This window comes from Heptranchias perlo, chromosome 13, assembly GCF_035084215.1.
Source record: "Heptranchias perlo isolate sHepPer1 chromosome 13, sHepPer1.hap1, whole genome shotgun sequence".
Taxonomy (NCBI): domain Eukaryota; kingdom Metazoa; phylum Chordata; class Chondrichthyes; order Hexanchiformes; family Hexanchidae; genus Heptranchias; species Heptranchias perlo.
The window spans coordinates 6,115,775-6,143,516 of record NC_090337.1 but is presented as its reverse complement, the minus strand read 5'-3'; the positions used below and the strand labels follow the sequence as shown (position 1 = coordinate 6,143,516).

General features: G+C 46.5%; 1 protein-coding gene across 1 annotated transcript in view; it reads right to left on the bottom strand.

The window, feature by feature from the left end:
- Positions 1-11,064: 11,064 nt before the first annotated feature.
- LOC137331237 (nucleotidyltransferase MB21D2) overlaps positions 11,065-27,742 on the bottom strand; it is a 65,099-nt gene continuing 48,421 nt past the window's right edge. The window contains exon 2 of the mRNA XM_067994881.1: positions 11,065-17,994. Coding sequence (XP_067850982.1) covers positions 16,721-17,994 — 1,274 coding nt within the window. The 3' untranslated portion in view covers positions 11,065-16,720. The remainder of the gene's footprint in view (positions 17,995-27,742) is intronic.

Here is a 27,742-nt window from a genome sequence, read left to right as displayed (position 1 = left end):
AGAACAGTAGAACTAGAGGACACGGCCCCCGATTGAAGGGGGGGTAAATTCAAAACCAATTCGGGGAAACTATTTCAGAGAACGAGTGGTCAATCTGTGATAAAAGCACCCTTGGGAGACGGTGGAAATAGTGTCGATTTATTTAAATGCAAATTAGATGGATTTCTTTCAGAAAATAACATTTTGGAATATGGTATATGAGTAATTTGAGACATGATGTGGTGAGTGTAACAGGCTCGGGAGGAACAGGTGACTTTGAACATATGGTTCCCAAATCTCTCCAGCACTGGGGGTTTTCCTCGCCTCATGTCCGGGTCTGTTGGAGAGTCATTGATTGAGATTGATTGCTGTGATTAGTCAACAACTCCATTATCGTTGTATCCTGCGACTACCAGGACGGTAGAAGGTGAACTAGATGGACCTTGGTCTTTTATCGCCTATCAATTCCTATGTTTCTATGTAGGGAATTCTAATGAAACCCAGGTGATATTTCCCAAACTTTTGTTTCATTAGTAATGACAAATACTCGTGCCACAAAGCTTTTTCATGATTATAAAGCAGAACGATTAATACGCACATCAGACACCAAACATTACCATCCTCACAAAACATCAAATTAATCTGCAGTGGCATCTGTTGAATGCATTGCAAGGCTACTCAGCTTTATGCATCTAATCCGGGGAGCTGCACTGTGATTTACCTACTTATTATATTGGCTCTCATTTGTATGTGGCAGTAACAATCTTAAATCCTGGAGATGAATTGGACCAAACATAATCCTTTCTAACGCAGCGACTATGTTAATTAACATACTCATCATACCTGTGGGCTTTTGACAGTGCATCTATTGTGGAAACTTCTTTGCTGGGGCAACAATGCAACAAATTGCAACCCATCAGGTCAAAACCTGCATTGTGACCAACTTGGGGGAGGGTGGGGTGGGGGGACATCAGGAATCAGCCAATGACAATTTTGGTAACTGCTGGAGCTCCAATTAAAGTAGAACGAATCACAACATTTTTGTGACATCAATAATGTCCTTTCTTAACTTCAGAAGGAAATATTTGTTTTTATACAGCAGCCTATTACATCCCCCAGAATTAAATTCATTTCATAAGATCATTAAACCGATCACCAGGGGGCGGAAAAGGTCCTTTATCAAACCTGCTTGGGCTCAACTGACCAGTGATGATCATGTCTTCCATCCCCATCCATTTATTGCAAAGATTCAGAAGGGAGGAGAGGAGGAGGAAAGACTACATCTTTCATTGGTCCATTAGGGTTAAGTGCTATAAATTGCTACATTACCCCCCAAACTCTCCATTCCTCTAACTCCACCCTCTTGTGCATCCCCCCCCCTCCCCCGACCTTTGCCCCACCATTGGCGGCCATACCTTCAGCTGCCCAGGTTCCATGCTATGGAATTCCCACCCTTAATCCCTCCACCCTCCTCTCCTCCTTCAAGACCCTCCTTCAATTCCCCTTCTTTGGCTCAGCATCCGATTTTTTTTTGTTACACCTCTGTAAAACATCTTGGGACATTTTTTCCTACGTTAAAAGCACGTTGTTGCCGCTGATGTTGGTGTTGTTAGTGTTAAAACACCAATCCATTGACGTGCAAAATAAATCACACACACACTACGCAAATATCTTCTTTCAAACAAGCAACTTTTATTGATAGGATTCCCATTAGCCTCACCTGTGCATTACAGCAAACAGCAAAAGGTTTGTAAAACCTGGATAATCGGAATATGTGCTACGCTTTCCATCGAATATTCCAGCTATTTTATCACATCGAGTGCTAATGACCGAGGGGATTTGTACTTTCGAGGAATGACCCACAACTGGTTAACGCAATAGCCCCGTCATCTTTCACCTCTTCCCCCCCCCCTCCCCGCCAAGATATCTCAGATATCTGAAAAGCAAGACTTGAAATCTCCAGCCTCCAGGAACCTCAGCCATTTGCAAAAACATTGCACAATTGTAGAATTAGTAGCCTTGGTAGAACCACTAGCCAGAAGTACATTAAATGAGAATGCATTTCCCTTCTACTACCATAAATAGCACACAATTCCAAAGACATCAATTCATGTATTTAAAAAAAACTGCTGACATGTTAGATATCTATCTAATCAATAACAAACGGAAAGTAGGTAATGTCAGCCAATCAATCATAACCTCAAGCTAAACTCTGAAATGCATTCGTTGTCCATTAATGCAACACTTGAAGTTCATTACCACGGTGACATAATACCTTAGAAAATGCATCAAATAATGTGCAATTTTATTGTGGAAGTTATGCTAGATTTTTATAAATCACTGGTTAGGTCTCAGCTGCAGTACTGTATCCAATTCTGGGCACCACACTTTAGGAAGGATGTCAAGACCTTGGAGAGGGTGCAGAGGAGATTTACTAGAATGCTACCAGGGATGAGGGACTTCAGTTATGTGGAGAGACTGGAGAAGCTGGGATTGTTCTCCTTAGAGCAGAGAAGGTTAAGGGGAGATTTGATAGAGGTGTTCAAAATTATGAAGGGTTTTGATAGAGTAATTAGGGAGAAACTGTTTCCAGTGGCAGAAGGGTCAGTAACCAGAGGACACAGATTACGCAACGAGTTGTTATGATCTGGAATGCGCTTCCTGAAAGGGCTGTGGAAGCAGATTCAATAGTAACTTTCAAAAGGGAATTGATTAAATACTTGAAAAGGAAAAATTGCAGGGCTATGGCGAAAGAGCAGGGGGAGTGGGACTAATTGGATAGCTCTTTCAAAGAGCTGGCACAGGCAAGGTGGGCCGAATGGCCTTCTTCATTAGCCTCCTTCAGGGTTAAAAGGGTTAACAGGCTGGTGGAATGGGCGGACACGTGGCAGATGAAATTTAACGCAGAAAAATGCGAAGTGATACATTTCCGTAAGAAGATTGAGGAGAGGCAATACAAACTAAAGGGCACAATTCTAAAACAGGTACAGGAACAGAGAGATCTGGGGGTATATGTGCACAAATCGTTGAAAGTGGAAGGTTGCAAAGACTAGGCTTGTATTCCCTTGAGTATACAAGATTAAGGGATGATCTAATTGAGGTGTTTAAGATGATTAAAGGATTTGATAGGGTGTATAGAGAGAAATTGTTTCCTCTGGAGGGGGGAGCCCAGAACAAGGGGGCATAACCTTAAAATTAGAGCTAGGCTGCTCAGTTGTGATGTCAGAAAGTACTTCTTCACACAAAGGGGAGTGGAAATCTGGAACTCTCTCTCTTAAAAGCTGTTGAGGCTGGGGGCCAATTGACAATTTCAAAACTGAGATTGATAGATTTTTGTTAGGTGAGGGTATTAAGGGTTACGGAACCAAGGCGGGTAGATGGAGTTGAGATACAGATCAGCCATGACCTAACTGAATGGCGGAACAGGCTCCAGGAGCTGAATCGCCTCCTCCCGTTCCTATGTTCTGTGCTGTATGATTTTATGATTTTCAACTCAACTGATTAAATCTATAACCAGGGCTGGAATCACATGATATCAACCTTGGGGCCTCCAGCAACAATGGCAAGCTAGAATCGCAATTGCTTTTTTGTTTTGCTTCTTGGCAAAGACTTCACACAGAACAAATAGATTTCAAGCTACGGTTTCATGAAGGCACGACAAATAGTTAAGGACTGTCCCTGCTGTTCAGATATCTTGGGGGGGAGGGAGGGGAGTTGGAAAATATAGTCTTTGTCTTCTAAAATTTAGTTTGTTTTTTTTTAAAACCAACTAGGGCCTCAACTGAGAATCAAAGTGGGTCACAAGTGAAAAGGGGGCAGAGGGAGAGAGAGGGAATTAGAGAGAGAAAATGAGGGAGTGAGAGAGAGAGAAAGAAAGGAAAGAGAGAGAGAGAGGGAGAGGTAGAGAGAGAAGAAAAAGGATCTGCAAGAGGAATTTACACTTATTTGCTGATGGCTCATTTCCACCCCTACCTTTCACCGCTACATATACAGGGAATAAATATATTCCCTCTATATGTAGCGGTGAACGGTTGTTTCTCGGATTGGAGGGAGGTGTATAGTGGTGATCCCCAGGGTGCGGTACTGGGACCACTGCTTTTCTTAATGACTTGGTCTTGGGTGTACAGGGCACAATTTCCAAATTTGCAGATGACACGAAACTTGAAAGTGTAGTGAATAGTGAGGAGGATAGTGATAGACTTCAAGAGGATATAGACAGGCTGGTGGAATGGGCAGACACGTGGCAGATGAAATTTAACACAGAAAAATGCGAAGTGATACATTTCCGTAGGAAGATTGAGGAGAGGCAATATAAACCAAAGGGCACAATTCTAAAAGAGGTACAAGAACAGAGAGATCTGGGGGTATATGTGCACAAATCATTGAAAGTGGCAGGGCTGGTTAAGAAAGCGGTTAAAAAAGCATACGGGATCCTGGGCTTTATAAATAGAGGCATAGAGTACAAAAGCAAAGAAGTCATGATGAACCTTTATAAAACACTGGTTCGACCACAACTGGAGTATTGTGTCCAGTTCTGGGCACCGCACTTTCGGAAAGATGTGAAGGCCTTAGAGAGGATGCAGAAAAGATTTACTAGAATGATTCCAGGGATGAGGGGCTCTAGTTACGTGGATAGACTGGAGAAGCTGAGGTTGTTCTCCTTGGAACAGAGAAGGTTGCGAGGAGATTTGATAGAGGGGTTCAAAATCATGAAGGGTCCAGACAGAGTAGATAGAGAGAAACTGTTCCCATTGGAGGAAAGGTCAAGAACCAGAGGACACAGATTTAAGGGCAAAAGAACCAAAGGTGACATGAGGTAAAACATTTTTACGCAGCAAGTGGTTAGGATCTGGAATGCACTGTTCAGTTGTGGCTTTCAAAAGGGAACTGGATAAGTACTTGAAAGAAAAAATTTGCAGGGCTACGGTGATAGGGCGGGGGAGTGGGACTAGCTGGATTGCTCTTGCATAGAGCCGGCACCGGCTCGATGGGCCGAATGGCCTCCTTCTGTGCTGTAACCTTTCTATGATTCTATATATGCAAGGAGACCAATGTAGACGCAGACTGTACGAATGATGGTTTTCTGAAGACTTCTCCTTGATTTCATACACCTTCAGGCTAAATATTCAATTATTCAATCTAGCAATAAAATACTCATAGACTGGAAATATTTCCATGTGGGTTTGTGGTAGTTCTCTGGCAGAAGGCCCCCCACCACCCCCAACAAGGTGCTACTTCCATACTCTTCCACTGCTCCCCCCATCCCCCCCCCCCCCCCCCCACCCCGGTGATTTCAATGACCTACATTGGCTCTCAGTCCGGCAACGCCTCGATTCTAAAATCCTCATCCTCATTTTCAAATCCCTCCATGGCCTCGCCCCTCCCTATCTCTGTAACCTCCTCCAGCCCTACAACCCTCCGAGATCTCTGCGCTCCTCCGATTCTGGCCTCTTGCGCATTCCCGATTTTAATCGCTCCGCCATTGGCGGCCGTGTCTTCAGCTGCCTAGGCCATAAATTCTGGAATTCCCTCCCTAAACCTCTCCGCCTCTCCTCCTTTAAGATGCTCCTTAAAACCTTGCCTTTTGACCAAGCTTTTGGTCACCTGTCCTAATATCTCTTTAGGCTCAGTGTCAAAGTTTGTCCAATAACCCTCCTGTGAAATGCCCTGAAATGATATAGCAGTAAGTAATGTAGGTACACTTCACGAACCTGTGCAAAAGTCCCTTCCTCTGGTCTTTTGGAGGAGGCAATAATCCATTTATTTTAAACAAGTTATCATCTCCACTGAAACAGCAGAGAGGGGAGTTTCAGACAAACTGTTAAGCAACTATATGCTAATACCCTACAGTGCAATTTCAGGGCCAATGTGCTAAACAAGGACTAGCTAAATCTGTCTTATTTTAAAGAAAACTGGTTAGTCTCCTATGCCATTTCTTCCCCTCTGTCTTCCTCTCTATAGCCCTCGCATAGTTTTGTTGTCATCCATTATATCTGTCTGGACTCTTTTTCTGTAGATCAGCCCTCATCTCCGTCTCCCCTCTCCAGTCTGTTTCTCACTACGGCTGTTTGTATCTCACACGTCACCATCTGATTGGATTTGCATCTTTTACTCTTCTCGAAGGCTAGGGCAAGATGAGAGCCAAAAATATTCCTGGTGGAGATCCGGGGCAATGATGGGGAATGGCTACCCGTGAGGGGCTGTAACGTGCACGGCTGTGAGAGAAACTGATGGTTGGGGCTTGGCTGGGAGGGAGCGGGAGAAGGAACCAAAGGGAGGGCAGGCATGACCTGGAAAGGGGCCTTTTATCCCTGGCTGGATGGTCTTCTTGTCACGGCAGTTCTTCAAGTTTTTGGTCCTAACTAGCATTGCATGTCCAGGAAGCTCTGCAATGCACTTGGGTAAGACAGAAATGGGGGACATGGGCCCTGGTGCGAGCAGGCTTGGGAGAGTGGATAGAAGACCTGCAATGGACACTTAAAGGGGAGGAAACAGACAACTGTCAGGGTGGCTCAAAGTGAGAATCTGAATGGTCCATGCTGTCACATGTTTAGCATGGAGCCAACATTGGAGTCTGACTGATGACAATCAACTATGTGACTGGTCCACTGCTGTGTTACATACAGTACGATCACCCCTGCACCATAGTTAGGATTTGATGCCTTTCAGGGAACAAGAGTTCACTTGTTTTCCACCATCTCGAGCACTCCTTCCAAATGGGAGAGATGTTTTTCTTTACTCCCAAAGAAATCCAACTGGGAGCATTGTGCATAAGCTCAAAACTGGAGATGGTACATGGGAGGAGACGCATAAAAAAGCGGCAGTAATTAGGCAGCCCGTGAATCACAGGGCAACGTGCTCCTCAGAGATTAATTCAGACGATGGAGCATCTGAGTCTTTTTTGAGGGAAGTCACTACAGCTGTTCAAGTCATAGGTCCCAGCCCATTACAGACACCAGATCAAGGTCACTTCAAATGCTGAATGATGTGGAAATAATTCCAGTAACTCGATGAAGTTCGATCCAAGGTTTTTGGCGTAATTGATATGAGTAGTTTTAGGCTGTGACGAATTTGTTTACTAAAGTACACTGGAGCAAGTTTACAAATGTGCTCACTTAAATGAGCAATTCATCCAAAAAAAAAAAAGGGGAAATCGGGTCCATAATTGTTTTTGGCAACGGAGGAATGCAACCAGCACCAAGATGTGGCTCAGGGTATCCAAGGTTGCAGTTGTACCACCACGTTTGTGTTAATCCCAGATGGTTTGGATGGACATCAATGGAGAATGGCAGTATAACTGGGTGTCGCTGGCAAGGCCGGAATTTATTGCTCATCCCTAGTTGCTCCCATGAAGTTGATATTGATACAACCGAGTGGCTTGCTGGGCCACTTCAGGGGGCATTGAAGAGTCAACCACGTTGGTGTGGGGACTGGAGTCACATATAGGCCCAGACCGGGTAAGAACGGCAGGTTTCCTTCCCTAAAGAACATTAGTGACCCAGTTGGGTTTTTAACGACAATCCAACAGCTTCATGGTCACTTTTACTGATCCCAGCTTTTTATTTCTAGATTTTTTTAAAGCTGAATTCAAATGGTCAAATGGCCACGGTTGGATTTGAACTCGCGCTCTCTGGATTATTAGTCTAGTAACATATCCGCTACACCACTGTACCCATAAAAGGTTCTTTCGGAGTAACTCTTATGAAACCAGTCCTGCAGGAAGTCATTACGTGGCTAACTGGACATGGCTGCAAAGTTTGAGATTATAATATTGAGGAACACAGATCAAATTCGTTCAAAAATAATTCTCGGCACTGTTCTTGGGCAGGGCGGGAGAGCATCTCCACAAAGTACTGCAATCTCCCCTTATAAATACCACCTTGGCACAGTTGGGAGCACTCTCGATGCCGAGTCGGGAGGTTGTGGGTACAAGCCATTCTGCGGGACCTGAGCTCATAATCTAGCCCGATGCCCCAATGCAGTGTCGAGGGAGTGCTTCGTTGGGAGGTGGGGTGGGGGGGTACTGTCCTCTTGACATGATGTTAAACCAAGGCCCCATCTGGCCACATCTGGTAGCTCAGGTGGTTGTTCAAAGATCCCACGGCACTATTTGAAGAGGAGCAGGGAGTTCTCCCGGAGCCTCGGCCAACATTCCTCCCTCAACCAACACCAAATGCAGATTAACATCTTGTTGCTGCTTGTGGGGGTCTTGATGTGTGAAAAATGGCTGCCATCTTTGCCTGCACAAGAGTCAATGCACTCCAAAAGTAAATTGCTGCCATGTTTTGAGGCTCCATGGTCCTGTACAAGATACAAATCCTCCTTTCTTTTATTTCCAAAACAGAGATAGGAGTTTCCATTGGAAAGGACAATTATTGTATTTCACAGGTATAAGATTGAAGTGAAAGAAACAAAATCGAGCCATAACCATGCATATGTTCAGTTATGAGTCAGTGAGCGCAGGGCGTTGGGGCAATACATTTGGTTATGACAGTAGATTAGATCATGCCAGTAGAATTATGGAAATACATGGCTGTGTTGTTGTGGAGGTGCTATGGGACTGTACCAACAACCAAGTATTGTCTGGCTAGCTGTAAAGCATGTCAGCAACTTTCTCGGACTGGGACTGTTGAACCAAACTCATTTCAGGCACCTAGTCTATCAGGGAATTTTAGTGATGTGTAATGAGCATGTGAAATTTTTTGTGCTACATCCAGTACAATGACAGATTGCAAATTAGGGGGCTCAGTCCAGAGGGGGCACTTTGAGTTGTGTAATACAGGGGGTGAAGTACTAGTGGTCTGTCACGCATGGTAGCGATCAGAGTACTTAGAAGTGTTGAACTAAGAACATCAGTCAACATTAAGCCATAGAGACTTTGAGGGCAGTTTCTTCCTACAGCATATCAATACATCAAACATGTCCACTGTGCTTGATTCAGCAACTCACTCGCAAATTCATAGCATCATAGTGCGTTACAGCACAGAAGGAGGCCATTCAGTCCATCTTGCCTGTGCCGGCTCCTTGAAAGAGCTATCCAATTGGTCCCACTCCCCTGCTCTTTCCCCACAGCCTTGTCATTTTTTCCATTCAGGTATTTATCCAATTCCCTTTTGAAAGTGACTATTGAATCTGCTTCCACCACCCTTTCAGGCAGCGCATTCCAGATTATTACAACTCGCTGCATAAAAAAAAAGTCGCCTCATCTCCCCTCTGGTTCTTTGGCCAATCACTGTAAATCTGCGTCGTCTGGTTACCGACCCTTCTGCCGTGGGAAAGAGTTTCTCCTTATTTACTCTATCAAAACCATTCATGATTTTTTGAACTCTTCTAACAATTTCTAAGGTGGGAGGGACTCGGGTGAAAATCTAGGAGGCAGGCGACAGACAGGTTAGTTAGTCCACATTTTATCATCATGGTTTTAGTCGAAGATGATAAATTACTTTTCCACCATCCATCATGGCAGCAGGAAAACTTATAGAATCATAGAATGGTTACAGCACAGAAGGAGGCCATTTGACCCATTGAGTCCATGCCAGCTCTTTGTAAAAGCAATCCAATTAGTCCCATTCCCCTGCGCTTTCCCCATAGCCCTGAAAATTTTTGAAAGCCACGATTGAATCTGCTTCCGCCACCCTTTCGGGCAGCGCATTCCAGATCATAACAACTCGCTACGTAAAAAAGTTTTTCCCTCACGTCGCCTTTGGTTCTTCTGCCAATCACCTTAAATCTGTGTCCTCCGGTTCACGAGCTGTCCGCCAATGGGAACGGTTTCTCTTCATTTACTTTATCTAAACCCTTTATGATTTTGAACACCTCTATCAAATCTCCTCTTAACCTTCTCTGTTCCAAGGAAAACAACCCCAGCTTCTCCAGTCTATCTACGTAACTGTAATCCCTCGTCCCTGGAACCACTCGAGTAAATCTTTTCTGCACCCACTCTAAGGCCGGTGGACATGTGGAAAGATGGGGGGGGGGGAAAAATAGTAGAATACACACACCCAGGGCTTTCTTTTTGACCCTCTGCACACGTCTCCAGCCATTTTGTAACGGAAGAGGTCAACTCAACTCGGTGTTGTATAACCCGTCTGAAATTGGCCGCTCACTTTTTTCTGGTCCACTTTGTGATTCAAGTCTCACATCTCCAGGATGAGAATAAGCAAAAGGATAAACAGCCCACCTCTGGTGATGAGCAGTGATTTATTCACAGCTGTGAAGGATGCTGAAGAGGAGAAATTCACCGCTCAAGCGAGCAGACTCAGCAAGTTTAGTAACTCGTCCCATGTGAATACACTTTACACACTCCAGATGCTCTAGGTGCTGCGTTAAGCACCTCAGATACTTTCTGGTTTTGTCGAGTGGTGAATACCAGGCTCAAACCCCCTTCACGCTGAGCAAAGCAGTTTCTTTGCGTGGATCATCAAACTAATAAAACACAAAAAAAAAAGACACATACCTGGAACTGGTGAAACTGCAAGGCCCCCCTCCCCCACCCTTCCCAACAGTCCATCAACCCCCCAACTCTCATCCTCATTCACTAGGGCCAACCAAGACCAGCAGGAGATGGGGAGGTGGGTTTTGACAACTGCACCAAACCCTAGAAGTCCCCCCCCAGCCCCCAGACCCAGCTTGCATTTATATACTTCACAGTAACATCCTCCCCGATTTTCATTGCTCCACCATTGGCGGCCGTGCCCTAAGCTCTGGAATTCCCTCCCTTAACCACTCCCCCTCTCTCTCCTCCTTTAAGTCGCTCCTTAAAACCTACCTCTTTGACCAAGCTTTTGGTCACCTGTCCTAATATCTCCTTCTGTGGCTCAGTGTCAAATTTTGTTTGATAATCACCCCTGTGAAGCGCCTTGGAACGTTTTACTATGTTAAAGGCGCTATATAAATGCAAGTTGTGTGTTCCTCTGCTAGCACAGAACTCTCGAATGTATTGATGTACACGCAACATAGGGTTGCCAACCCTCCAGGATTGACCTGGAGTCTCCAGGAATTGAAGATTAACCTCCAGGATGCTGCAGTGAGCAACACTGGGAGAAAAATCATAGGAGCGTTAATTAAATTGTATTATTTTTAATTTTCTTTCAACACTCTCACTTATTAGTTAGAGGGAGAAAAGACTATTTTATTGACAGTCAGGAACCATCCAATGAGGTAATGAAGGGCCTGTTCGCTTTCCTATTGGCCGTGGGAAAACGGGGAGGAGGGCGCGAGGATGGACATATCGGGCGACCAATGGTGGGAGCGTGGGGGGGTGGGGGCGTTTGAAGGTCGTGTGATGACATCCCCCAGAATACGCCCAACCAGAGCTGGCAACCCTAATGTGAGGGTGTCATGAACTCAAGTCAAAAGACAACTCTTCTGGCCCTGCAAACTATTGTATTAACAGGATGACCCTCGACTGAATGATCGACGATGTCTTGGACTCACAAAAGGAGGCACAACATTTATCTTTGGCAGGGGTCGAGAAAGACAGAGAATTGTGTACCTTTGACATTAGATCGAAGGGATGCTTCAAATTAGCAAACCCACCATAGCTCTTCTATACTCCTTAGCACCAAAACTTTTATTTATTCTGTGCAAGTACTTTGAACCTCCAAAACAGCAAATCAAACAGCCAGCAAAGGAAAATAAATGTTAATCGAGTGCACAGAGTATGTAACGTGATGGGTGGCAATGAATTTCAAGGGTTATCCCCCTCCTTTCACACACCCGAGCTCCATTGCAGCGTCTTCCATCGCCTCATGCCATGGCGTCAAAAAGACCCACCTGCCACGCACACTGCCCCCTTCAAGGTGAGGCAGACGGTGAAGGATGGGGCAACAGAACTGCGGGAGAGCAAAGAAAAAGTAATCAACTAAAATGGATGGATAGCAAAAAAAAAAAAAGTCTGTGCAATGTCGAGAGGCTAAAATACGTTCCCCCCAACACTGCAGAATTGTCCCCCATTCTCCAACCAGCACCATTCCAACACCACAATCAGGAATATTATTATACAACACGCATCAGTTTATACTTCCTGGACAGTACATTCAAGAAATGTACACATTGTACAATCACTGCGACAGCAGTTTTTAAAATGCTACAGTAACGTAAGGGGAGGGTGAGTGTGTACCTCCCTCATATATATATATATATATATTCACACAAAGACACGTAAACAAGAATTCAAAAGCTCCACACAATATCTCGAGGTCCGTGGAAGGCACTGAGTGGGCCTTCTTTGTTCAAAGCGCTTTGAGTCCGTATTAGTAATAATCTTAATAGAAAAGGCACACAAGTTTGCCAGACAGAATCTTATGCTGTAAAAAGTTCACTTTAGATAGCAGTACGAGGAATGGTATCACTGTGACCGATTTACTACATCGTTTATCAATCTCCCCCGTTATTTCATCTCCAGGGAAAATCCTTGAAAAAAAAACAACTTTCACCACCAGCACAATCTCAAAAGCATCCAATAGTGGCTTAACCCTTTCAAACCCGAACCGTACCAAGTCACCTGGGGGGGGGGGGGGTGGGGGGGGTGAAAATTCCTCCTGTTGATTAAATAGAAACAAACAAAAAAAGTGCATGTTTTAAAGATCATTTGATCACAAAAGCCAATAGCGAGCGAGTAGGACTCGTTGGACGGTCACGTAAGCTTACCCTCGGCTGGGTCACACCTGCCACCAAAACTTCTGCAAGGTCGCGACAACTTGTAGCTAAATTGTACAAGGTGTTTCATACCGAATCCCACCCCCACCCCAAGTGCGACACGAACTTTGGCCGATTGGTCAGTCCTCTCATTTCAACTGCTGCAAAGCCATAGTTGTTTTGAGTGAGGGGACTCTGCAGAAATTACACAGAGTTTCCAGCGTGAATAACCCCTTCAATAAATAACAGAACATCGCACAATTCTCATCTTCTAGCTCTTGACAAAGAGTGGCTGTTTGCCAAACCAATGCAGCGATGTCACTGGGTATAATTAGTCTATTGGTACCAACACACTACAGTACAGGGAAGAAAGAAAAATCACAAATATACTTTAATATTGTGAGAGGCAGTTCTTGTTTGATGCTCTTACTTCACCAAATCAAATTGCTCCCACTCCCAGTGACAGACTTGTACCCATGAGTATTGTACCAAGGTCTGAGACAGTGACAGACCTGTACCCACCAGTACTGTACCCCAGTGTTATACAGTGACAGACCTGTACCCCCCAGTACTGCACCCCAGTGTTATACAGTGACAGACCCGTACCCATCCAGTACAGTACCCCAGTGTTATACAGTTCAAAAACCTCTCTCCAGACACAACACAAGTTTGGAAGGGCAGGCGTATAATTTAATTGTCCCACTGAGTGTTTTTCACAGTTCAAGTGGGCACAGTATGAAGATTGCAAACACCCACCATCACACTGCACTGAAATCCCAGTAACAACACTGGAATGCTGGATGACGTCTCAATGCTGGGGGGGGTTTTATTTATAATTAGATTGCAGAGTTCCAGTGCTCAGAGTATTTAAGCCTAATTAACAAAGTCTGCAAAATATGCAAATGGTGCAATCAAATTCCTGATAGAATGTTTGGAAAATAGCAATTAAAAAAGGTCACAAATGCTGAAAATCTGAAACAATGACAGAAACTGCTGGCAATGCACAGGAGCTGTGCCAGCATCAGAAAGAGATTGAGACGTTAGCACTTTGGGTCGGTCTCTTCAGCACTTCCCTATTTCAAGCATCTTCAGTGATTTTAGGTGACAACTGTGACTCAGTGGGTAGCACTCTCTCGCCTCTGAGTCAGAAGGTCGTGGGTTCAAGTCCCACTCCAGAGACATGAGCCCATAATCCAGGCTGACACTCCCCCCCCACTGCAGTACTGAGGGAGTGCTGCTCTGTCGGAGGTACCATCTTTCGGATGAGACGTTAAACCGAGGACCCGTCTGCCCCTCTCGGGTGGACGTAAAAGACCCCACGGCCACTATTTCGAAGAAGAGCAGGGGGAGTTCTTCCCCGTGTCCTGGTCAATATTTATCCCTCAACCAACATCACTAAAAAAATTATCTGGTCATTATCACGTTACTGTTTGTGGGACCTTGCTGTGAGCAAATTGGCTGTTGTGTTTCCTACATTACAACAGTGACTACACTTCAAAAGTACTTCATTGGCTGTAAAGCAGTGTGAGACATCCTGAGGTCGTGAAAGGCGCTATAGAAATGCAAGTCTTTCTTTTCTTGTTTCTTTAGTCATGGTTCCTGCCCAGATTGCTGTCCAATGTGCGAATGTCAGGCGAGGACTGGCTCAGACTTCTCTGTGATGCCCCATGCGGTTGAATAATCTGTTGGCATTCACCATCAAGTCTCGCGCATGAAGAATAGCCACAATGGCGGGTTGGCAGTACCCCATGGAGCTGCAGAGGAGATGAAAACCCTCAGGGAAGGAATGGGTCACAAAACTGGCACAGAAAATAAGGGAGGGGCAGAAACCATCTAAATTCTGCCACTGAAGAATTGTGGATAACTTCTGAAGACTGGAAGCACAATTATGGAATGTCAGAACTTCAGATATTTAAATCAATTCTTAATCTGCAAATGGGGGAAAAAAAACACTTTGATAAATCACTGGTTGGGCCTCAGCTGGAGTATTGTGTTCAATTCTGGGCTCCACACTTTAGGAAGGATATCAAGGCCTTAGAGAGGATGCAGAGGAGATTTACTAGAATGGTACCAGGGATGAGGGACTTCAGTTATGTGGAGGGACCGGAGAAGCTGGGATTATTCTCCTTAGAGCAGAGGACATTAAAGGGAGATTTAATAGAGGTGTTCAAAATGATGACAGTTTTGATAGAGTAAATCAGGAGAAATTGTTCCCATTGGCAGGGAGTAGGTAACCAGAGGACACAGATTGATGGTAATTGGCAAAAGAACCAGAGGGAGATGAGAAGAATTTTTTTTTATATTATAAGCAGCAACTTATGATCTGGAATGCGCTGCCTGAAAGGGCGGTGGAAGCAGATTCAATAATAACTTTCAAAAGGGAATTGGATAAATACGTGAAATTTCAAAAATTGCAGGTCAATGAGGAAGGAGCAGGGGGAGTGGGACTAAATGCATAGCTCTTTCAAAGAGCCAGCACAGGCACGATGGGCCAAATGGCCCCCTTCATTATACAGCCCAGAAACCTCCATCCATACACCTGCACTCACAATAAACACTCTCCAATATGGCAGAAGCTTGAGCTCCTATCAAAGCCAGTTCAGGTCCACAGTGTACGTGGCCTGGTTTAAAGAGGGAGGGTCTTTCCATCTGGGTCCAGTGAACTGCAGAATAACAGCACCTCATTGCTCTGAAGACCCTACATGCATATGGTACAGTTGTATGTTCAGACAGGATCCATCTCAGAGTCAATCTAAATCAAAAGGTAAAAGGTTCAGCTGCAAACGACAATCCTGGATTGCAGTCGTTGCGAAGCCAGCAGACAGACAGGAGTAACTACACCTGGTGTCACTGTACCACTCTGCTCAGCCAGGAGACTTCGCAGAGAACTGGAGCCGACAGGATCTTCGCATTCCCGCCACTCTCTCTCAATCCCCCCGCCAGAATTCACCGACTCCTTGCTGTGGTACAATTCCACTGCAGCAGCCACACAGTGCGTCAGCCGAGAGAGTGAGCCCAGGCTGTTCCACCTTGGAGGGCATCACAGTTGAATCCAATCCAGTCTGCAGCCTGACCTCCAAATACAAATTCTCCAGCAGAGGTTTCGGGGTGGTTCGGGGGGGGAAAGTCACTTAGATAGCTATCAGGAGCAGGACCCGGTTTTTGATTCTCCCACCACCCCTATTGGCACTGAGGCCAAATTTGGCCACTCCAGTCGAGGTCAGCTCACTCAGCACACGTCCAGCGACTGAACGTATGACCTTCTGGGTCACTAGAGCTCACCCAAAGTCTACTTGGTACAGTACCGCGAAAAGATGCCAGCACGGTAAGTTAGCGTGGCAGCATTCGCAAGAGATGCTAAAATCTGCGATTCATGGAATACACCAAAGACATCCCAGTGAAGTAACTAACGGTTGTATTCCCGATTTCATAATACTTCGGAAAACCAGTCGGCCAGTCGTTAAAAACCCCGTGGAACTTTGAAGTAAAAAAAAAAGACCCTCTCCAACCTCGACGCTCAAACTGAACTTTGTGAAACCGCGACGGTCGTTCCAAAAACCTGCCGTGTTCCCCGATCCGTTTGCCCGGTGGCGGCGAGACTTTCCTCGGCTTTTAAAGGGGCGCCGTCTTCACGCCTCGCCAAAGCGGGGGTGGGGGGGGGAAAACAAACGAGGAGCCACCTTTGTTCACTGGGCACGAGGTTTGTGTGTCTCGCGATCGCTCGGCAAACGCAGAAAAATAAAATCAATAAAACTCTCTGACAGCAGAATTTCACCACCGCTCACCGTTTTTTTTAAATAAAAGAAAAGAAAATCAGTCAGTCTTGGAGGAACTGAAACCGTTAAGTGTGAGAAGCTGCGTCTAATACTCGTCCAATCTTCTCGGACTTGGATCACCTTAGGTTAGGGGGGAGATCTTCGATTTGCTTTGGCCGCGTGGACGTGATGCCAGATTCGATGTGTTATATATTCCGCTTTAAATAGCTCTACTCAAAGTGGTTTGTTCCTTTTTTTTAAAAAAAAAAGGAGGGCCAGTGGGGGTGTGTTGGGACAGGACAAAGATGCACTCCGTCCCTTCCCCCTCTCCCCCCCCACAAATCGCCTCAAAAGAATTTGTCATCGATTCTAAAGTGGGGCCTGGTGACGTCATCCGGGTTGATGAAGACGGAGATGGACTTCCCCGGGTTCTCGGTCACCAGTTGCTGGAGCTTCTTGGCCAGCCGGTCGTCCTGCGGCCTGCTGGCGTCCCCGCAGCCGCTGTCCGAGGAGGGGGAGGGAGTGCCGGAGCTGCTCCCCCGCCGCTGGAGGTCCTGGCTCAGCCGGTTGGCGGCCTTGACGTGCTCGATGGCGGTGCGGAGATGCTCGGCGGGGTCGGAGCGGACCGAGGACAGCTTGCGGGCGTGGAGCACGGCCGTCTCGTCCGACAGGTGCTCGAACATGTTGCACTGCGGGATGAAGTAGTTTGGGCACGACCTGTTCACCAGGCAGTGCTGGAGGTCGTCGATCAGACCCAGCAGGAAATCGGCCCCGTATTCCTCCTGGGCCAAAAAAGTCGCCGGGAGGCGATCGCAAGCCCAGAGCATCATGCTCCGCAGGTGGTAAGGGCTGATGGCTTTGGGTCTGGACAGGAGTTTCATAATTACAGCCTTGCAAGCTTGGTAGGCTTGCATGAGGCTGCCGGATATGCATTTCTTCAGCTGGACCTCGCTCCTGGCAAAGGACAATCTCCACTCGTTTTCCCTCTTGCCTTTAAGCGAACAGGCTGGCACCAGGTAGAAGCCACTGATGACTTCTTCCTCCGTGATCTTCCCGTCCCAGAAGTGGTTCTCCATCAGCCAGCTCTGCGCTACTGCGGGCCAGCCCTTGAAGGAGACCACGGGGATGATGTCGTACAGCATGCGGCTGGAGCCCACCCCAAGGATGACGGATATCACCGTGCCGTTCTTCTCCACCCTCTCCACCTTGGGCATCCCTCGCTGGGGCTTCTTCTGAATCTCCGACAGCACCACGGTGATCGAGTCGTAAAACCAGTCCGCCACCCGGGTGGGGGAGAAGAAGTGGTTGGTGCCTCCGTTGATGTGGTCCACAATGGTGCAGCAGTCTTTCCACTTGTTGATGGTCCCTTCGTCAAAGAGCCTGAGGCTCAGCCAAGAGTGGCAGAGGGCAGAGTGGCGCATGTCCAGGGTGACCGGCTGGTTCCGGTCGTGCAGTTTGAGGGCGGGGACCAGGAGAGTGAAGTCCATGTCGTAATCCGTTCCTCGGACGTAGATGCTAAGCTCCTCGAGGTCCATGTCCACCACCCCTTCACGGACACCTCCAGACAGCAGGAGGTACTCGTTGGCGACCGGAAGCTTCTGGTCCAACTTCTGCACCATGCCTGATCAAAACAGAAGAAGAGACAACATGAGCTCGGAAAGGGAAGTGGTAAAAATCCGAATAAATCGCTTGTTTTCACCTTGATCCCGAGGGGGAGGGTCTACTGAGTGACAGCGAGAGGGCGCTGCCTTCAGCTGCCTAGGCCCTAAGCTCCGGAAGTTCCCCCCCTTCCCAAAAAAAGGAATAGAAAGATATGCTGATAGGGTTAGATGAAATGGGGAGGGAGGAGGCTCATGTGGAGCATAAACACCGAGTGGCCTGTTTCTGTGCTGTCCATTCCATGTAAACCTCTCTCTCCTCCTTTAAGACGTTCCTTAAAACCTACCTCTTTGACCAAGCTTTTGGTCACCTGTCCTAATATCTCCTTATGTGGCTCGGTGTCAAATTTTGTTTGATAATCGCTGCCGTGAAGCGCCTTGGGACATTTTACTACGTTAAAGGCACTGTATAAAGGCAAGTCGTTGGATTAACATCAGTGGAGAGACGCAGGGTGCTGGGGGAGGAGGGGTTACTGAGTGACAGTGCGGGGGTGCTGGATTGACATCAGTAGAGAAAGTCAGCAACACAGGGTGCTGGAGGGAGGGGTTACTGAGCCCAACACTGTAGAAGAGTTGGATTAATGAGTATTTGGAGCTGAAGTACTCTTCCATTAATCAGTCATTTAAAAAACTTCACTATCTGTGCCAATTAATACCTTATATATATATCTCTATAAAGTTCCCTCATTCTTCCAAGTAGTTCCAGTCTTTTCTCACGTCTCAATCCTGTGGTGCTTGTGATCAACCCAGTGACCTTTTCCTGCCCTCCCTGCACAGCCTTTAAAGCACAGGCTATTTTATGGGACTGTACAATTAGTGCTTACAGCCTCGTAATCAGGCGGTGATGTTCAAATCCCACTCCACAGCCTCGAGCCCATAATCCAGGTCGACACGCCCAGTGCCAACAGGGAGGTGCCGTCTTTCAGATGAGACGTTAAACCGAGGGCCCCGTCTGCCCTCTCAGGTGGGCGCAAAGGATCCCACGGCCACTATTTTGAAGGAGAGCAGGGGAGTTCTCCCCGGTGTCCTGGGCCAATATTTATCCCTCGACCAACATCACTAAAAGACAGATTATCTGGTCATTATCTCATTGCTGTTTGTGGGATCTTGCTGTGCGCAAATTGGCTTCCGCGTTTCCTACATTACAACAGTGACTACACTTCAAAAAAGTACTTCATTGGCTGTAAAGCGCTTTGGGATGTCCTGAGGGTTGTGAAAGGCGCTATATAAATGTAAGTTCTTATTTTTTCACTTGTATGATGACGGCGCGTCAAATGACTGCTCTCTCCGTTCAGATGCCCAAACGGTATATTAACTTGCTCCAGGCAATTGTGAGCATGACTGGTGTCCGTCAATGCTGTGCTTGTATTTAATATCAAGTGTTTTACAGTAACCCGTGGGGCCAGCACCACAGTGCTTCCCTGGCTTCAAGACTTTCTCTTCCGTCATGCACCCAGCCCCTGAAAAATATAGAATCGTACAGCACAGGAGGAGGCCATTCGGCCCATCGTACCTGTGTCGGCTTTTTGAAAGAGCTATCCAATTAGTCCCACTCTTTCCCCTCAGCCCTGCAAACTTCTCCCCTTTAAGTATTTATCAGATTCCCTTTAGAAAATTATTACTGAATCTGCTTCCACCGCCTTTTCAGGCAGCGCATTCCAGATCATAACAACTCGCCGTGTAAATAGATTTCTCCTTATCTCCCCTCTGCTTCTTTTGCCAATCACCTTAAATCTGTGTCCTCTGGTTACCAAATTTCCTTATTTACTCGATCAAAACCCCTTTACATTGTGGGAGTGGGCAAAACTGTGGCAGATGGAATTCACCGTAGGGAAGTGTGAGGTCGTCCACTTTGGACCCAAGAAAGATAGGTCAGAGTATTTTCTAAATGGGGAGAAGCTCGGAACTGTGGAAGAGATTAAAGGGTGCATGTACATATCAGGGATGAGCAATAAATGCTGGCCTTGCCAGCAACACCCATGAACGAATAAAAAAAAATTAAAAACTAGTGGACAGGTACAAAAAATAATTTAAAAAGCGAATGGAATGTTGGCCTTTATCTCAAGAGGGCTGGAATACTAAAAGGATGGAAGTTATGCTATAGTTATACAGAGCACAGATTAGACCCCATTTAGAGTACCTCCATAAACCTGAGCTCGTTCAAAATTCTGCTGCCCGTATCCTAACTCGCGCCAAGTCCTGTCCACCCATCATCCCTCATGCTCATTGGCCTACATTGGCTCCCAGTCAGGCCACGCCTTGATTTTAAAATTCTCATCCTTGTTTTCAAATCCCTCCATGGCCTTGCCCCCTCCCTATCTCTGGAACCTCCTCCAGCCCTTCAGCCCTCAGAGATCTCTGCGCTCCTCCAATTCTGGCCTCTTGCGCATCCCCAATTTTCATCGTTCCACCATTGGCGGCCGTGCCTTCAGCTGCCCAGGCCCTAAGCTCTGGAATTCCCTCCCTAAACCTCTCCGCCTCTCTCTCCTCCTCAAAACCTACCTCTTTGACCAAGTTTTTGGTCACCTGTCCTAAGATCTCTTTATGTGGCTCGGTGTCAAATTTTGTTTGATAATCACTGCTGTGAAGCGCCTTGGGATGTTTTACTACGTTAAAGGCGCTATATAAATGCAAGTTGTTGGTGTTGTTGTGTTGCGTTCAGTTCTGGGCACCGCACCTCAGGAAGGATATATTGGCCTTGGAGGGGGTGCAGCGCAGATTGACCAGAATGATATCGGGGCTAAAAGGGTTAAAATTATGAGGATGGGTTGCATAGACTAGGCTTGTATTCCCTCGAGTATCGTAGATTAAGGGGTGATCTAATCGAGGTACTTAAGATAATTAAAAGGATTTGATTGGGTAGATAGAGAGAAACTATTTCCTCTGGTGGGGGGAGTCCAGAACAAGGGGGCAGAACCTTAAAATTAGAGCCAGGCCGTTCAGGGGTGATGTCAGGAAGCACTTCTTCACACAAAGGGGAGTGGAAATCTGGAACTCTCTCCCCCAAAAGCTGTTGAGGCTGGGGGTCAATTGGAAATGTCAAAACTGAGATTGATAGATTTTTGTTGGGTGAGGGGATTAAGGGTTATGAAGCCAAGGCGGGTAAATGGAGTTAAGATACAGATCAGCCATAATCTAATTGAATGATGGAACAGGGTCGAAGGGCTGAATGGCCTCCTGCTGTTCCTAATTACAAATTAATAAAAGAGAGACACTAAAATAATATTAATTGTTGTGATTGATATGTAAAATGGATCAAATAAATGAATATTTTCTTTAAATTCATGTCTTTAAATGTAATTATTAACTGTCAGAAATTAATTACCAAAACGAGTAAGCAATTATTGAGTGTAATTAGTGATTTAATTAAATACTGCTTCATGTCCTGAGGCATTTATTAACTATTTGGATGCTGTACCGTGCAAGGCATCCCATTCTACTTTGCTAGAAAAATAAAAAGTCCTGTACTTTTTTTGCTTTGCAGTTTTGGATGATAAACATTGTGCATCTGTGTTTAGAGTGGGCTGTACATCAAAATTACAGACTTGAATTGTGGAAACTAACAAGAGAGCAAGAGTGTGACAGGAAGTGAGAGATCGCACAAACGAGAGAGTGAGATAGACAAGCTGAGATAGAGTGAGAGCAAGAGAGAGGGTGTGCAAGAGAGCGCGAGCAAGAGAGCGAGAGAGTGACAGTGCACGAGTGAGCACAGAATCCACGAGATAGAGTGCGAGACAGAGAGTGGTGCACAAACCAGTGCGATGAAAGCACACGAGAGAGCGCGTTAATGAGCAGAAGAGTGAACGAGCCAGAGCACGAGAGAAAAACAGTGAGTTGGACAGCAAGAGCGCAAGAGAGAATGCAAGCAAGGGAGAGCGAGAGTACAAGAGAGAGGGCGTGTAAGAGGGAATGGCGCACGAACAAGTACACGAGATAGAAGAGACAGCGTGTGCACAGAGTGAGAGACAGAGAGAGGGCGAGAATTGGGGAACCTTAGTGAAGTTGCCAAGGTCCATGGTCGTGTCCAAGGTCTGTGGCACGGGGGCGAGGCCCACTGTGGAGGACACCCAGCAAGTAGGATAGAATACAAGGGAAGGCAAGAAGTGAGTGGTCGTTAGGTGGCACCAAGCTCATGTTTTACAAGTCTACAGATGTTAGGAAGAAGGGAAGATGGGAAGATGGAGAGAGGTAAGTAGTTCCACAATCCTGAAAAAAGCTGGCCATTCTTGGGTTTAAAAAAAAACTTGCATTTATATAGCGTCTTTCAACGTCTCAGGACGTCCCAAAGCGCTTTATGGCCAATTAAGTACTTTGAGTCACTGTTGTCATGGAGGAAAGGCAGCAGTCAATTGTGCACAGCAAGATCCCACAAACAGCAATGTGATAATGACCAGATCATCTTTTTAGTGACGCTGGTTGAGGGATAAATATTGGCCAGGACACCAGGGAGAACTCTCCTGCTCGTCTTCGAAATAGTGCCATGGGATCTTATGTCCACCTGAGAGGGCAGACACTGTTGGCACCTCCAACAGTGCAGCACTCCCTCAGTACTACAATGGGAGTGTCGGCCTGGATTATGCGCTCAAGTCTCTGGAATGGGACTTGAACCCCACAACCTTTAAATTCTACAACTGTGGTGCTGTAAAGGTTAAAAAAAAACTAAATTTTTGTCATTAAAGTCCAAGTTTGGTTCATTGGCACATGTTGCCCAGCTCAGCAGAAATTTCACTTGAAGTAAATCAGTGATGGGAGACCCTCCCTCCCTCCCTTACCACATGGAGGATTATGCTAATATTATTCTGCCCTTCCAGTGTTACAAGCAATTCCCTGAAGTCAACATCACTTACACTAGCGAGGAGATAAACCATCCAATAACCACCTAGGTCACTCTGTCCTACACAACATCTCACTGTGACGTCAGTGCACATTTCACCTTCCTCTGTTCTGATCACATTATTCTGCACGTCACTGAAGAACTGTCTTGCAACTGCAGGTACATTACTTCCAAGGGTCCGACCCAACCTTAAAGATAAATCTTTCCACCGTAATTGTCCAAGCTCCTTCTCCCCATCGCTATTCACTAGCATCAAGAAGAAATTATTTTGTCCGTATTGGCCACTTTTGGATGAGTGACTTCAGTTACATGGAGAGACTGGAGAAGCTGGGATTGTTCTCCCCAGAGCAGAGAATGTCAAGGGGAGATTTAATAGAAGTGTTCAAAATTATGAAGGGTTTTGATAAGAGTAAATAAGGAGAAACTGTTTCCAGTGGCAGGAGGTTCGGTAACCAGAGGACACAGATTTAAGGTAATTGGCAAAGAACCAGAGGGGAGATGAGGAGAATGTATTTATTTATTTATTTATTACAAGGTGAGTTATGATCTGGAATGCACTGCCTGAAAGGGTGGTGGAAGCAGATTCAATAGTAACTTTCGTAAGGGAATTGGATAAATACTTGAAAAAGTAAAAATTCGCAGGGCTATGGGGAAAGGGCAGGAGGAGCGGGATTAATTGGGCAGCTGTTACAAAGAGCCGCCAGAGACCTAATGGGCCGAACGGCCTTTTGTGCTGTATGATTCTATGATTTTGTTTAAAGGTCACAACCTTCTGACCAGATGTGGTGAAAGCAGAGGTCTCAACGGGTTAATATACTGTGTGGTACTGAGTCAATCACACCCAGAAGGTTCAATATCCCATCCCTGGTCTCAGCTGATTTATTCAACCTCACCCAGGGTGCCATTGAAGCTTGTTACAATTGACATAGACGTCCTTGTGCTGGGAAGGGAAAGGAGGTGAGGCAAAGTTGGGACGAAGAGGAGGAGGGAGGAAGGAATTTTAATAAATAAATAATGCTTGCACTTGTATGGTGCCTCATCATGTCATCTGGATGTACCAAAGCACTCCATAGCCAACCAGATGAACTATTTATTTTTAAAAAGTGATGTTGGACGATGGATAAATATTGGCCAGGACACCGGGGAGAACTCCCCCTGCTCATCTTCGAAATAGAGGCCATCGGATCTTTTACGTCCACCTGAGTAGGCAGACGGGGCCTCGGTTTAACGTCCCATCCGAAAGACACCACCTCCGACAATGCAGCACTCCCTCAGTACTGGCACTGGGAGTGTCAGCCTAGACTATGTGCTCAAGTCTCTGGAGTGGGGACTACGAACCCACGACCCACTGCCTCAGAGGAGAGAGAGAGTGCTACCCACTGAGCCACGGCTGTACACCGTGAGACAATCGCACTTTCTATCAAGGGGTCATCAGATTGCCAGCAGGATTTTTCCCCTCCCCAGCCTGGGAGCATCGAGGCCAATTGTAGCGCCTCAAACGCTGCCTCTAACTCACGCTGCCTCTAACTCACGCTGCCTCTAACTCACGCTGCCTTCCATTTGGGCTCAAGCATGAAGAACAGTTCCTTAGATTGAGTATAGGAGGTCTGGTGGTGACTTGTGCCGGGCTTTTCTGATCTGCATGTTTTAACGTCAGCAGCAAACCATTTATTACAATTTTAAATGTTTTCACTTGCGGGGGGAGTCCAAAACGAGGGGCCATAAATATAAGATAGTCACCAATAAATCCAATAGGGAATTCAGGAGAAACTTCTTTACCCAGAGAGTGGTGAGAATGTGGAACTCGCTCCCACAAGGAGTAGTTGAGGCGAATAGCATAGATGCATTTAAGGGGAATCTAGATAAACACATGAGGGAGAAAGGAATAGAAGGATATGCTGATAGGGTGAGATGAAGAAGGGAGGGAGGGAGCATAAACACCGGCACAGACCAGTTGGGCTGAATGGCCTGTTTCTGTGCTGAAAATTCTATATAAATAGTTTGCTGACAGCATTAAAATGGCGCTAAATGGAAAACCCAAGCTTGCGTCTTCAGAAGAGAAGGGAAAAAAAAATTTAAATCGTGAAAAGTAAATTTTTTAAAAAAGGGACAAAAACAGAAAGAAATTGCCCTAATTCTTCATTTCATACCCAATATGAGCAAAGCACAGGCTTCACTCCAGTTAGCAGAGGCCTCGGCAGCTACCGGTACATGCAAGAAGCAGAAACACAGAAAACAAACAGGCTTGAAGGCCAAGTGAGTTTGTTCTGTGAAACAGCTCCATCTGCCAGAGACGTCTCCGAAAGGTTTGGCCAATACATCCATCGAAGGTCCACCCAGGGAGATGCTTTTTGCTGTGGAACTGGCCGTGTTAATCCCCACCAACATTTGGATCGTTGCCTGATACCTTCTTTGACCCTCAATCTGGCAACTCCTAGATGTTTAGCCAATAATGTTTAGTGTTTTGCATCAAAGTACTTTGGATAAATGTTTCCCATCTGTCTGCATCCTCTCCTACTCTTCTGCACTTGCTTATACGCCAGAGAGAGAGGGAGACTAGAGAAGCATGGATTGTTCTCCTTAGAGCAGAGAAGGCCAAGCGGGAGACTTAACAGGAGGTGTTCAAAATCCATGCAGGGTTTTGGTCGAGTAAATAAGGAGAAACCATTTCCACAGGCAGCGTCTCTCATGACCTCGGGACGTCCCAAAGTGCTTTACGGCCAATGGAGTAATTTTGAAGTGTAGTCACTGTTGTAATGTAGGAAACGCGGCAGCTGAGTTGCGCACAGCAAGATCCCACAAACAGCAATGGGATAATGACCAGATCATCTGCTTTTTTTTGGTGATATTGGTTGAGGGATAAATATTGGCCATTATCCCCTGCCTTTGTTCGAAAGTGTCGTGGGGTCTTTTACATCCACCCGAGGGAACAAACGGGGCCTCGGTTTAACGTCTCCTCCGAAAGACGGAACCTCCGACAGTGCAGCGCTCCCTCAGTACTGCACTGGGAGTTTCGGCCTAGGTTACGTATTTAAGTCTCTGGAGTGGGGCTTGAACCCGCGACCTTCTGATTCAGAGGAGAGAGAGTGCTACCCACAGAACCACGGCGTGACACCTTGGTTCGAATTGCACTTGGGCGCTTGCACTAGAGGGCAGCCTGGGAACGACAGCTCACACGAGCCAGCCCCTTCTCTAAAAAAAATAAACTGCATATGAAAATTGAACCCACCAACGGCAAGATCACATATAAAAGGTGAATAAAGCATGTTTATTGCAAGCTTCAAACGGCTGCCTTAGTGATTTGAAAGGGAATAGGCTTTTACAAAAGAAAAGGTACATGCACACAGGAGTTTCTAAGGGACCAATTACCTACACGCAGAGAGAAATCCCACAGCGAGCTGAGGCTCTCTAATTGATCGTGCAGATACAGTGAAGAGACGGGTCGACAGAGTCAGCCGTTTAATTACAAGCAACTGCTGGACTGATGAGTCCCACCTTTCACCACACACTGGGAACTAAGGCCGATCAAACCAAGCGCTGGTGTGCAGAGGGCAGTGGCACAGTGTCCTCCTCCTCCTCCTCCTCCTCCTTCCCCGGTGAGGACTGCCATTAAAGTACAAACGCGTGCCATGTGGGGGGAGGGAGGGGGGGAAATGGAGCTCGGCTGCAGGGGGTGGAGGTGAACGCCACATGCGAAGCACACCTCTCCCACGGGCACTCTGCTGCTCACAGACGCACAGCCAGAACCGCCCTGAAGGTCAAGATCCTAAGGGGACCGACCTGAGCCGTATACAGACCCGGGTTCCATCCGTTTCAAAAACTTGCATTTATATAGCGCCTTTAACGTAGTAAAACGTCCCCAAGGCGCTTCACAGGAGCGATTATCAAACAAAATTTGACACTGAGCCACAGAAGGAGATATTAGGACAGGTGACCAAAAACTTGGACAAAGAGGTAGGTTTTAAAGGAGCTTCTTAAAAGGAGGAGAGAGAGGTAGAGAGGGGGAAAGAGGTTTAGGGAGGGAATTCCAGAGCTCAGGGCCCAGGCAGCTGAAGGCACGGCCGCCAATGGTGGAGCGATTAAAATCGGGGACGCTCAAGAGGTCAGAATTGGAGGAGCGCAGAGATCTTGGAGGGTTGTAGGGCCAGAGGAGGTTACAGAGGTCGGGGGGAGGGCGAGGCCGAGGCCATGGAGGGATTTGAACACAAGGATGAGAATTTTAAAAATCGAGGCGTTCCGGACCGGGAGTCAATGTAGGTCAGCGAGCGCAGGGGGCTGATGGGCGAAGGGGACTTGGTGCGAGGTAGGATACGGGCAGAGTGTTGGATGTGCTCAAGTTTATGGAGAGTGCAAGACGGGAGGCCGGCCAGGAGAGCATTGGAATAGTCAATGCACTGCATCAATCACACGGACTGCAGCAGTTCGAGAGGCAGCTCATCACCACCTTCTCATGGGCAATAAATGCCGGCCTTGCCAGCGACGCCCACATCCCATGAATGAATTTTTTTTAAAGTCTCGAGGTAATGAAGGCACGGATGAGGGTTTCAGCAGCCGATAAGCTGAGGCAGGGACGGAGACGAGCAATGTTACGGAGGTGGACATTGCGCACATTCCAAGAACAAATTTTTTAAAAAGGGTGCTATATAAATGCAAGCTCTTTCTTTATACGAGTGATGGAATTTTGAGTATTGGTGCAAGTTAAGATGCGATAAGCCAGCGTCCCACTGCTCCTGCAGCGTTACTACATGTCAACGGCCTTTAGTCAGGGCTGTTCAGGCAGCATCTCTTAAGATGTTCCTTAAAACCTATCTCTTTGACCAAGCTTTTCGCCACCTGTCCTAATATCTCCTTACGTAACTCGGTGTCAAATTTTGTTT